General features: G+C 45.6%; 1 protein-coding gene across 2 annotated transcripts in view; it reads left to right on the forward strand.

Annotated features, from left to right (window-relative positions):
- The window catches only part of CDH2 (cadherin 2), a 150,616-nt gene extending 142,372 nt beyond the window's left edge, over window positions 1-8,244 (forward strand). For both annotated transcript variants that reach the window (XM_054179650.1, XM_054179651.1), the window contains exon 16: window positions 7,890-8,244. In XM_054179650.1, the coding sequence (XP_054035625.1) occupies window positions 7,890-8,096 (207 nt within the window). In that variant the 3' untranslated portion in view covers window positions 8,097-8,244. The remainder of the gene's footprint in view (window positions 1-7,889) is intronic.
- The last annotated feature ends 4,801 nt before the right edge of the window (window positions 8,245-13,045 follow it).

Genomic DNA, 13,045 nt, shown 5'->3' on the forward strand with positions numbered 1-13,045 from the left:
TTCCAACCTTATTGATTCTATGATTCTCTGATTATTTTTCCTCCTATTTCTCACATTTTCCGTGGCAAGTACTGCAGAGTATTTGTAGAACTGTTGTTGCAAACCTGTTCTTGTTTGTTTCAAGGGAAAGTGAGGCAGATAAATTGAAGTCTTCTCTATTGGCAAGCTGCACAACATTTGTATCTGCTCCCTTTGAAATACACAGCAACAAACCTGTAGGGAGGTGGCTAGCAGGAAACATTCTCAAAAGCCATTTTAGGAGGCTGCAGGTTTGTGGAGGAGCTGTATTAGGTGCCTGAAAGAGGATTTCTTTTCCATGCCTTGTGCTTCCACATATTGCTGTTGCAATTGGCTTTTGGAAAACAGTGGAGGTGTGGGACAATAAAAGGCTCCTTCTGTTGGCCAAGGCAGCATGCACACACTTCCTTGTGCTTCCTCATCTTCTTCCAGACAACTGGAGTTTAGAGTTTCCCATCCTGTTCTCACACAGCTGTAAGCAGACACTTCCCACCTGGCCGGCAGTTGGGAAGAACCCATGATCCTCAACACCCTGCTTTTTCTTGTCCTCAAAGCAGCTCTTGCAGAGCCAGGACAAGGGTGATTCTCTTGGAAAGCCAAAAAAGCGCAGTACTCTGACCAGTTCTGGAGCCCCTATTACAAGAAAGATATGGACATGCTGGAATGTGTCCAGGGAAGAGCCACAATGATGATCAGAGGGCTGCAGCTCTTCTCCTATGGAGACAGACTGAGGGAGTTGAGGTTGTTCAGTCTGGAGAAGAGAAGGCTCTGAGGGGTCTTCCAATATCCTAAGGGGGCCTACAGGAAAGCTGGTGAGGGACTTTTTAGGGTGTCAGGGAGTCTTCTAAGGACTTCTCAGTTGAAAACCAAGTTAAAGTATGATAAAAAAACTTCCAAATACTTTGATACCACTTAAAAAGTTAATATAGAGAGAGCTATGAAGTTTCTAAGGAAGGTTCCAGAGGTGCCTGATAATCAAATGATGTTTTGCAGACATAGGCTAAATGACTTCAGGGGCTTTCTTGTTTTGTCTGTTTCAATGGGTAGATGACTCTCTAATTTAAGGGGAGGAAGGGAAAAAAAACCTCCTTTTCTTCCAGTCCAGTGTGCAGACAAGTCAGTGAAATAAGTCATGTGTTACATAGAATCCTCTGTAGACTTTGGGTTTCATTTTGAGCCTTTTGAAACATAACCTGCTGAGTGTGGAGCATAATTAGCACTTGGAATAGTCAGGCTTTGCAGGACAGGGTGAGTCAGGCCTGCTTGAATTTAGTTTTGTTAATTGTGTTTTCAAGAACAACCTCTGCTGTCCCTAGAAATCTGAACCAAATTGTATTGTGGTGGAGAGTCTGTGGTGAAGAATCTCTTTCTGATCAATAGAGGACATAGCCTGAGGTAAACTAAATTTGAATTGCAAACTGAAGGGCTCATCCCATGAGGACCTGGAGGACCCTCAATTCATTCCTAGTAAGTGTTTGTGGTTACAGTGCACCTCCAACCAGAACAGAGTCCCTCAGGGTTTTCTCGTTCTCCTTATCAAGTAAAAGATGGTTCCAGATTTAAACAGTAGTTTGTATTTCCCTGTAGGGCTCTCTTCATCCTTTGCTTCTCATCAAAAGTCTGCACAATCTGATTAGGTAGTAGGATTAATGAACATAAAAGCAGTAGATTTTTGTAATGTTTCATGTTAGGTCAGGAGTTTGAGGGGTTTGTTTTCCCTTGCTTTGAGACAAGAATGCTGTGTGTACTGAGGGAGTTATAACCGGAGGTTACTGTTGTTCCTCATAGGATCATAGAATGGTTTGGGTTGGAAGGGACCTCAAGGATTATCTAGATCCAACCCTACTGCCATGAACAGGGACACTTTAGAAACATAGAATTGTTAGGGTTGGAAGGGACCTTAAGGATCAGCCAGTTCCAAACCCCCTGCCATGGGCAGGGACACCTTCCACTAGACCAGGTTGCTTAAGGCCTCATTTAACCTGGCCTTGAACACCTCTAGGGAGAGGACATCCCCAACCTCCCTAGGCAACCTGTCTCACTACCCTCACTGTAAACCACCCTCCACATCCTATGACCACAAGCCCTTTTTAACAGGTGCCTCACACAAGGCACTCTCCTTTCTCCTTTTCTTCCCCTTATCTCCTCCTTTGTGATGGTTGCCATGATAGATATTGAAGAGGAAGGGGGGAAAAGTGAGATTGCTACTCAGAATCACACAATTGCCAAGGTTGGAAGGGACCTTAAGGATCATCTAGTTCCAACCCCCCTGCCATGGGCAGGGACACTTTAGAATCATAGAATTGTTAGGGTTGGAAGGGACCTCAAGGATCAGCCAGGTCCAACCCCCCCTGCCATGGCCAGGGACACCTCACACTACAGCAGGTTGCTCACAGCCACATCCAGCCTGGCTGCAAAAACCTCCAGGGATGAGGCTTCCACCACCTCCCTGGGCAACCTGTGCCAGGCTCTCACCACCCTCATGGGGAAGAACTTCTTCCTAACATCTAATCTGAACCTACCTTCCTCTAGTTTGGATCCTTGCTCAGTCTGGCTTGGGTCTCAGCTGACTTCTGTATTGCCATGGCTCTTCACTGACTGCTTGTTGTGTGTTGGTGGTGTAGCAAAAGCAAGGAAGCGTGACTTGTGTCACTGCCTTACAGCAGGATCACCTCATCCCAACTATGGGCTCCAGCAGTTCTGTTGTTGAACAAGATTCTCTCTCTAGTAAAAACTTTGGCTTTTCAGATCAAGAAACTGTAAACCAAATAACTGTAACAGCTCTGCCACTCTCAGATTCTGGGACACATCTGGGAAGAACTGAGAGATCTCTTCAGTGGTGGTTGACAATGCCATGGCAGCAAAATCAGGAGGAGACGTTCTTGGCAGCCATTTGTTGCCTTTTCAGTTGTGCCAGTACAGCAGGTTGTGGTACCTCCCACTGGAAGGGATGGCACAGAAAGCCAAGAAAGGTGGCAGTACTGGAACCAACAGGAGCTTCATAAGCCAGATCACTGCCAAGCTGACATCCAGTCGTTCCAGCTTTGGAGGGGCTGTAGAACCCAGCAGCAAAGTGGAGCAGGGCACTGGGTAGGTGCAGGGACTGTGCTTAGCAGAAGGAAAGTGGAAGTTTTGTTGCATGCCTTTGTGATTTTAGTGTGTAACTTGCCCCACAAGAAGAGCAGGAATCTTGGTCATCATTTGAAGAGTTAGCAAGTTCAGTCATTATGCTGCGACCGAGGAACTGTTAAGCAGAAGACAGGTGCAGATGTCAGTGTAACTTGGGCTGTGCAGCTGGAGCAGCACCTCTGTAACGTGGCCACTGGCTGTGTTGTCTGAAGGAGCTGGATTCACACAGCAAGCACAGCCTCTGAAACAGTGAATTTGTTACTGAGATGACCTTATTGTGGCCTTCCGGTATTTTGAGGGGGCCTGCAAGCAAGCTGGGGAGGGACTTTTAGGGTGTCAGGGAGTGATAGGACTGGGAGGAATGGGACAAAAATAGAAGTGGGTAGATTCAGATTGGATGTTAGGAAGAAGTTCTTCCCCATGAAGGTGGTGAGAGCCTGGCACAGGTTGCCCAGGGAGGTGGTGGAAGCCTCATCCCTAGAGGTTTTTGCAGCCAGGCTGGATGTGGCTGTGAGCAACCTGCTGTAGGTGTCCCTGGCCATGGCAGGGGGGGTGGTACTGGCTGATCCTTGAGGTCCCTTCCAGCCCCAACAACTCTATGATTCTCTGCTACCTTGCCAGTCAGTAGCTCAAAAGCAGTTTTCTTTTTGAGTGCTTTCATGATACCAGCAGCAAATTGCAGGGAAAGAAAAAAACAAATCCAGCTTTCCCTTTGGAATAAGGGACAGGGGGAGAGAGGCTGCCTGCCTCCTTGCCATGGCTGGCTGATAGGCAGCAGAATTGCTGCAGTGATGTAGGAAAAGGTTTTGTTCTCTGATTTTCAGTAAATTAGTGTCTTATGATTGACTGTTACTGGGCAGGACTGCAGGGAAATGACATCTTCTCCAAGCTGCCTTTCAGCATGACTTTCACACACTGATACCTGGGATTCATACCTCAGCACTCCTTAAGCTCAAGTGGCATTTATTCTCCTTCCTTGTCACCTGTGTTCAGAAAGCAGGGGTGTCTGTCACCCCAGGCAGGCTTAAGGGAAAGTGTAAATACCACAAGGCCAGTTGCTGCCTAAGAAGAAAAGTTACATTTCTGCCACAGCAGCAAAAGTTGAAGTGAGAAATTGAGCCTTAGAACTATTTCCAGCTTTGAAACTGGAGAAGGGAAATCTTCCCAAACTTGCTGCTTGCCTTTCCCAGATCTCAGATCTTTTGTCCTTGTTACGGCTGTCAGGATGGAGAACTCCAAAGAGGAAGATAACAAGCATCACCAATTATTCTTATCAGATAATTCAAAATTAGGCTTCTAATGCAGGCTATTAATAACCTGCTTGATGTTGTTGTACTACATGAAACCACCATTTTAAGCCCAGGCTGTGTTCTTGATTAGAGGGCATTAGCTTGGTGCATGGGCTGGGCCTTTCCACCACTGATTGGCAGAATTATTTTAGGTACATTTTGCAGGCTTCTGAATTATTTTAGACAGATTCATTAGGTGGTTTAGCTTGGAGGGGACCTTAAAGATCATCCAGTCCTTACCCTCCTGCTATGAGCAGGGACACCTCCCACTAGACCAGCTTGCTCAAGGCCTCATCCAACCTGGCTCTGAACACCTCCAGGGAGGAGTCTTCCACAACCTCCCTGGGCAACCTGTTCCAGTGTCTCACCACTCTCACTGGAAAGAATTTCTTCCTAATCTACAGTCCCAATCTGCCCACCTCGAGTTTCAATCCATTCCCTCTCATCCCATCACTGCAGGCCCTTGTGAAAAGTCCCTTTTCAGCTTTCTTGTAGCCCTCTTTAGGTCTCTCCAGAGCCTTCTCTTCTCCAGGCTGAACAGCCCCAACTCTCTCAGCCTGTCCCCATAGGGGAGATTCTCCAGCCCTCTGATCATCCTCATGGCCTCCTCTGGATCTGCTCCAACAGTTCCAGGTCCTTCTTGTGTTGGGGGCACCAGAACTGGATGCAATGCTGCAGGTGGGATCTCACTAGGGCAGAGCAAAGGAGCAGAATCACCTTGCCAATCCTGCTGGTCACAGTGCTTTTGCTGCAGCCCAGGACACGGCTACCTTCTGGGCTGCAAGTGCTCATTTCCAGCTCATGTTGACTTTTCGATCAACTAATATCCCCAAGTGCTTCTTGGTTTGGCAATAAAGAACCAAGGTTCTTTCCCAGGGAGGTGGTGAAGTCACTGTCCCTGGAGGTGTTCCAAAAGGATTGGATGTGGCACTTGGAGCCGTGGTTTAGTTGTCAGGAGGTGTTAGGTATTAGGTAATTAGGACTTGATGATCTCTGAGGTCTTTTCCATCCTGGTTGATTCTGTGGTTCTCTTCTACCTGATCAGTGGCACATGCTGTACTGAATGGATTTGCCTGTATAAGTATTTCTAGAAGCAAACCCAGCTCCCATTTCCATTCTGTCCCAAGACTTAAGCGCAACTGAGAACAGACCACGCTTCTGCACAGAGTGTGGTAAATACTTTGAAGGAGGCACACTCAATCCTTGACAGCAACTGTGGGTCTAATAAAACCATTCTGTGGAGGAATGAACATTAAAAATTAAAAATGCAGCCAGCCCAAACAGCCCTGCTTAAAATTAACAGTGGAGTCACTTAAAATCTTATCTTACCCTTAGAGACTTCCAGAAGATTTATTATCCCTTGTCAGTGGCTGCCAGAGTAGATCCTGCTTAAAGTGGAAAAGCATCTTGGAAAAGCATTGCCAGCCCTGTGGAGGGAACTGAGAGGCTGAAAAACCCCAAAACACAAGAGGGCCTTTTAGCTTCAGGCTCCAGCCTTTTTGTATTCACCTTGTAAATCTTCCCAGGACAAGCACAGAGCAATTATCTCATGTTCTAAAATTAAACTGGGTGTTTAGAAAACAGAGAAGAGGTTTTCTCTCTAAGCACTGTGGTTCTTTCCCTACTTTCCCCATGCTAGGTGACCACAGCAGAAGAGTTGGATTAGATGATCTCAAGAGGTCCCTTCAACCCCCACACCCTCTTTGGAGTGAGGGTGGGGAGACACTGGAACAGGTTGCCCAGGGTAGTTGCAGATGCTCCCTCCCTGAACCTGTTTAAGACCAGGTTGGATAGGGCCTTGAGAAAGCTGGGCTAGTGGAAGGTGTAAGAACTAGATGGATCTGTAAAGTCCCTTCCTACCCAAACCATTCTATGACATGGAAACTAAATGCAAGATTCTAACCATTTCTGGTTCCTCATGTCCAAGTATTCAAGGGACCTTAAAGACCATCTAGTTCTGACACTAGCTCAGCTTGCTCAAGGCCCTATCCAACCTGGCCTTGAACAGTTCCAAGGAGGGCACATCCACTGCTGCAGTCCCTGGTGTCCCTGCTGGACTCTGGTGTCACACAGGACATTTGTATGTTGAAGATCCACAGAATCACACGATGGTTTGGGTTGGAAGTGACCCTAATTATCATTTAGTTCCAACCCTCCTGCCATGGGCAGGGACACCTCCCACCAGCCCAAGTTGCTCAAGGTCTCATCCAGCCTGGCCTTGAACACCTCCAGAGAAGGGACATCCCACAACCTCCCTGGGCAACCTGTTCCAGTGTCTCCCCACCCTCACTCTTAAAGAATGTCTTTCTAATCTCCAGTCTAAATCTCCCCTCTTCCATCTTCAATCCACTCCATTCTTGGTGTGTTTTCTGAAGAGCAGGTGGCATCTTATGGCTGGTGATGGGCAAGCACACAAGAGTTAAGCCAACATACTGTCTCCCTTCCCCACAGCTGCCTGCAGAGGTACATGAATTCTACAGCACTAACTATGGCTTTTGGCACAGGCAGGTGGAGTGCAGGCCAGCAGTGTCCCTGGCTCTGTTCTTGGCCATGGGAGATAGCTGCTGAAGTGAATCTCTCCAAACATGCCTGTTTCTCCTTCCCCATCTGTCTGTCTAAGCAGTCCCACGCTGCTCGTGCCGCAGGCTGTGAGCTGGGTGGCTCTGAAGCTGTGTGTTTGTTAGCGTTGGTCCTGATGCTGTGCTGGTGTTCTCCTAAGGTTTTTTGTTAGAGCTGTGTTTGCAGCTGCATTCTAAATTCCAGGGCTGTGCTGCTGGAAACCTGGCTGTTCCAAAAGGAGCTGAAAAGAAAGTCTTGCTGGAGTTAACAAACACAGCAATTCTGGTTTGAGCTGGATTGCAGAAGAGCAAGAACTTGGTTTCCAGGCATGAGGGTTGAGAGAGAGCTGCACTGGGATGTTCCAGTTGTTTTACCTCTCTCATCTCATCAGGGTGGCAGAGCCCTGGAGCAGGCTGCCCAGAGAGGCTGTGGAGTCTCCTTCTCTGGAGATTTTCAGGGACTAGGGGCAATGGGAAAAGAAAATAGAAATGGGTAGATTCAGATTGGATGTTAGGAAGAAGTTCTTCCCCATGAGGGTGGTGAGAGCCTGGCACAGGTTGCCCAGGGAGATGGTGGAAGCCTCATCCCTGGAGGTTTTGAAGGCCAGGCTGGATGTGGCTGTGAACAACCTGCTGTAGTGTGAGGTGTCCCTGCCCATGGCAGGGGGGTTGGAACTGGCTGATCCCTGAGGTCCCTTCCAACCCTAACAATTCTATGATTCTATGATTCAGTACATGCCTGGATGTGTCCCTGTGTGACCTGCCCTAGGTCCTGCCCTGACAGGAGGGTTGGACTGGATGGTCTCTGGAGCTCCCTTCCACCCCCTCACATTCTTGGAGTCTATCATCTGCAGAACTTTAACTTGATTTTTTTCTCTCTCTCTCCTTCTTGCAGGGACTAAAAGCAGCTGACAATGACCCTACAGCCCCACCCTATGACTCCCTCTTAGTCTTTGACTATGAAGGAAGTGGCTCCACTGCTGGATCCTTGAGCTCTCTTAACTCCTCAAGTAGTGGTGGTGAGCAAGACTATGACTACCTAAATGACTGGGGCCCACGTTTCAAGAAGCTGGCCGATATGTACGGCGGCGGCGACGACTGAACTCGAGAGGGAACTTTGTTCTTGGACAAGTACAAACATTTCAACTGATATTCCCCCCAAAAAAGCATACAGAGAAGCTAGGCTTTAACTTTGTAGTCTACTAGCACAAGTGCTTGCTGAAGGCTTTGGCTTAGGCTGCAAAAAACAAAACAAACCACAAAACAAAACCACACCAACCAATTTGGGCTCCGTGGAATATCAGTGATCCAATGCTGTTTGGAAAACAAAAACGAAACCACAAACCCAATATTGAGCTCAGTTACACTTGAATTTTACAGTACAGAAGCACTGGGATTTTATGTGCCTTTTTGTACCTTTTTCAGATGGGAGTTAGTTTTATGTTTAAGGCTTTAATGGTACTGATTTCTGAGATATGATGCATTAAAAACAAACAACAAAAAAAAACAGAGACAAAATATGTTGGGGTGTGGGGGGGAGGAGTCAGGTGAGACACAATCTGCTTCAACATGCTTTTGTTACATTGCATTGCTTTTATTACAGCAAGGAGAGGGAAAGGGAAGGAGGGAAGGATGGAAGGAAAGGGGGGAAAAAAGAAACAACCACAAAAGGAAAAGAAACAAACAAACAACAAAAAAAGGAAGGCCCTCATGGAACAATTTTATTGTCTGGGAGAGAAGGCCATGAGGTGGAACGATGTACATTACTCCTAGTTTTAGATGTTAAGGGGATTCTTTTTGGTTTGGTTTGCTGGTTGGGGGTTTGGTTGCTTTGGGTTTGTTGTTTTCTTTTCTTTTTTTTTTTTTGTTTCCTTTTTTTTCTTTTTTTTCCACACTAAAACTCTAAAACTTATGCAGCTGGTTGCAAATAAAGGGAGTTTTCATATCACCAGTTTGTAGCAGAACTGAGTCTTTTCTTTTCCTAGTTTCTTATTAGCAGAATGTTAGACACATTTTGGTCTTAATCCACCTACACACTTTTTTTTTTTTCCACTTTTTTCTTCTTTTTTTTCTTTTTTTCCCCCCTCTTCCCCCTTCCTTTTCCCCTCTTATTTGTTAAAATATTGTTTCTTTTTTTATATTTTCTTTTCTTCTTTTGTTCTTCCTTCTTCCTTTCTCCTTTTTACTTTTTCTCCTTTTTCCTTTTACTCCTTTTTCCTTTTTCTCCTTTTTTTCCTTTTTCTCCTTTTTCCTTTTTTCCGTTTTCCTTTTTTCTTTCGCCCCTTTTTTTTTCCTTTCTCCCCTTTTTTCTTTCTCCCCTTTTTCCTTTCTCCCCTTTTTTTCCTTTCTCCCCTTTTTTTCCTTTCTCCCCTTTTTTTCCTTTCTCCCCTTTTTTTCCTTTCTCCCCTTTTTTTCCTTTCTCCCCTTTTTTTCCTTTCTCCCCTTTTTTTCCTTTCTCCCCTTTTTTTCCTTTCTCCCCTTTTTTTCCTTTCTCCCCTTTTTTTCCTTTCTCCCCTTTTTCCTTTCTCCCCTTTTTTTCCTTTCTCCCCTTTTTTTCCTTTCTCCCCTTTTTTTCCTTTCTCCCCTTTTTTCCTTTCACCACATTTTTTCCTTTCTCCCCTTTTTTTCCTTTCTCCCCTTTTTTTCCTTTCTCCCCTTTTTTTCCTTTCTCCCCTTTTTTTCCTTTTTCCTTTTTTTCCTTTTTCCTCTTTTCCTTTTTCCTTTTTTTTACCTTTTTCCTTTTCCTTTTTTTCTTTTTCCTTTTCCTTCTTTCCTTTTTCCTTCTTTGTCCTTTTTCTTTTTCCTTTTTCCTTTTTATTATTTTTTTTTTTATTTTTCTATTTTCTTTTTCCGTTTTGTTCCTTTTTCCCCTTCCCCCTTTTTTCTTTTTCCCCTTTATTCATTTTTCCCCTTTCTCCTCCTTCATTCTTTTTTCCTTTTCCTTTTTTATTTTTTCCCCCTTCCCCCCTTTTTTCTCTCTCTTTCATCCTTTTTTTTCCTCTTTTTAGTATATTTTTTTTCCCCACTTCACTGTAAAAAAAACCACAAAAAAAGGTATGTGTACATAATGTTTTCTTGGCATAGTCTGTGGAGAAGTGCAGCAACTTCAGAACACGTGTATGTATTATTTGGACTATGGATTTCAGGTTTTTTGCATGTTTATATCTTTTGTTATGGATAAAGTATTTACCAAACAGGTTGCAAACAAGTGACATTGATTCAGTTGTTGAGCTGTAGGTAGAGTAACTCAATATTCTATTTTTTTTTTTTGGAGGGGGTGGGGGTGGGGGTTGGGTTTTATTTTTATTGTTTGTAAGATTTTTTTTTTGGGTTGGTTTTGTTTAATTTTATTTTAATGTTAATTATAATTTTTTTTTTCCCCCTTTGGTTTGGGGAGGGAGAAAAAATTCTTAGCACAAAAAAAAGTTTTACATAATTTGTACCAAAAAATAGAAAAAAGGAAAAAAAAAATAAAAGAAAAAGAGAAGGGAAGGGGTGGGGAGGGGGGAGGGGAAGGGAGCTGGCCTGATACTGGTGGCACGAGTAAATATACAATATGTTTTGGGGGTGGGGAGGGAAGGGGGAAGGAGCTTTCAAACTGGAGAGACTTCTAAGAACAGCTTTGCCTCTGTATTGTGTACCAGAATATGAATGATACACCTCTGACCCCAACGTTCTGAATAAAATGCTAATTTTGGAGCTGGTGCTTGGTTTGGCTTCTTTTCTCTCTCTCCCTCTCTCCCTCACCTAGGCAGCTCTGGCTGTAGTAAATGAAAGTGTCTTTGAGTTGTGTGAACAGTTCATGTGCCACTCTGGTAGTGTTCTGTATGACTGGGTGTAATGGTTTGAGCCTTAACTGGGAGTTAAGAGCTCAGATGGGGGCAAGGCTGAGAATCTCTCCCCTGCTCCCCGCTCCTCCCTCCCAACAGAGAGGAAAAAAAAAGGGAAAGGGAAGGAGCACATCCACCAAGCAATCATTTGGAGTCAGCCTGGAAGTAGAGAGGTAAAACATTTTCTTTAAACGATATATATATATATATAAAACAATAACAGGTAAGGTTCACAAGGGCAAGGAACAAGGATGGATGAGAGGGGAAAAAAACAAAACAAGAATACAAAACCAGTCTCTCTCTGAAGAGGCACAGAGGCAGCAGGGAGAAGGATCAGGCCCAACCACATGGCAGAAGAGCAGGAAAGCAGCTGCAGTAGCTCTTGTCCAGGAGAGGCAGGAGCCAAAAGCAGGCCTAATGACTGCAATGTCCTGCTTTTTATACCCTAGCTGGGCAGGGAGTGGGGAGTGGAACAGACTCAGCTTCCCAGGGGGAAAACACCCTGCAGGGAGGGTAAAGCACTCCCAAGCCTTTCACCCTGCTTTGTTTTTTCTCAGGATGGGTGTTGACCCACCACAATGGGATGACAACAAGCTGCTTAGAGAAGAAAGTTTGGCACAAGCAAAGGCCACCAGCATCTTGGCCTGGATCAGCAATAGTGTGACCAGCAGGACCCAGGGAAGTGATTGTACTCAGCACTGCTAAGACCATCAGTGCTGGGTTCAGTTTTGGGGCCCTCACTCCAAGAAGGACATGGAGGTGCTGGAGCATGTATGATTCTACGTGTTCAAGAGGGGATTGGACATGGCACTTAGTGCCATAGTCTACTAGTCATGAGGTGTTGGGTGACAGGTTGGACTTGATGATCTTTGAGGTCTTTTCCAACCTTATTGATTCTATGATTCTATGTACAGAGAAAGCTGGTGAAAGGTCTGGAGAACAGGGCTAGTGAGGAGCAGCTGAGGGAACTGGGGTTGTTTAGACTGGAGAAGAGGAGGCTGAGGAGAGACCTTACTGCTCTCTACAGCTGCCTGAAAGGAGGCTGCAGTGAGGTGTGGGCTGGTCTCTTCTCCCAGGTAACTAGTAACAAGAGGCAATGGCCTCAGATTGCACCAGGGGAGGTTTAGGTTAGATGCTAGGAAAAGTCTTCCCTGGAAGGGTTCTCGTACGCTGGCACAGACTCCCCAGAGAGGTGGTTGAATCCCCATCCCTGGAGGTGTTGGAAAGAGGCAGAGATGTGGTGCTGAGGGTCATGGTTTAGCACCAGCCTTGGTAGAGTTAGAGAATGGTTGGCCTGCATGATCTTAAAAGTCTTCTCCAACCCACACAGTTCTATGGAGATTGCAAAGCAAGCTCCCAGGTATAAGCAGAGTGATCTGTGCCACTTCTGGGAATTCAGAGCGCTCAGTCCTGGCTCTGCTTTCATGTACATTATCTAAATAACAGAGCTGGCATCACTTCTGGCTCATTTCTGGGCTGACATTTTAATGACTCTCTGATGATGCTGTGGGGCTGCAGAAAGAAAATCAATTGCAGACCGTGGAAGCCATCTCCAGCCTGGACTTTCTTACACTGGCGTTAAAGACAATTCCCTGTTAACTTCAGTGGACATCAGATGTGTCCTTCAAGGAGGTGCTCATGGTCATGGAACACTGTAGAAAGTCCCATCAGGAGGTAAGTCCTTCCTACACTTCTTTCTAACCCACTGCAATGATGTAGTTGCAAAGAAAGCAAATGCAGTAGGTACAGCAGCTCTGCCTTCTCTCACTTGTAACAATCTGCTCAGGTTTAATGTCTGCATTTACACTCATTAAGGACCTAACTGTGAGCAGTGTGAAGCTCAAGCTCAGCAGAAATGCCCTAATTCCACAGTCTGCTGGGAGAACTGGAGCAGCAGGAGGGGAGCTGAGTGCTAGGACTGGCACCATCAGCCTATTACACTGGCAGGGCTGGATGCACAGGAGCTGGGCTGTGGATGATGCTCTTCAGCATGGTGCTGCATCAGTGCTTCCTCAGCACAGCATTTGCATCATTGGTGACTTCCAGAGATAACACTCCCCATCTCCCCTAGCAGGATTCAAATGCTGCATGTGAGGTATCCCCACTGTGCCTTTCAGGGGCATGTCTCCTTCCTCTTACAGGAAACAAGGACACATGTCCATAGGAGACCAGGTGCAGCTGAGGGATTGTTTAGGCTGGAGAAAAGGAGGATGAGAGGAGA

The sequence above is a fragment of the Dryobates pubescens genome, chromosome 3 (assembly GCF_014839835.1).
Source record: "Dryobates pubescens isolate bDryPub1 chromosome 3, bDryPub1.pri, whole genome shotgun sequence".
NCBI lineage: Eukaryota > Metazoa > Chordata > Aves > Piciformes > Picidae > Dryobates > Dryobates pubescens.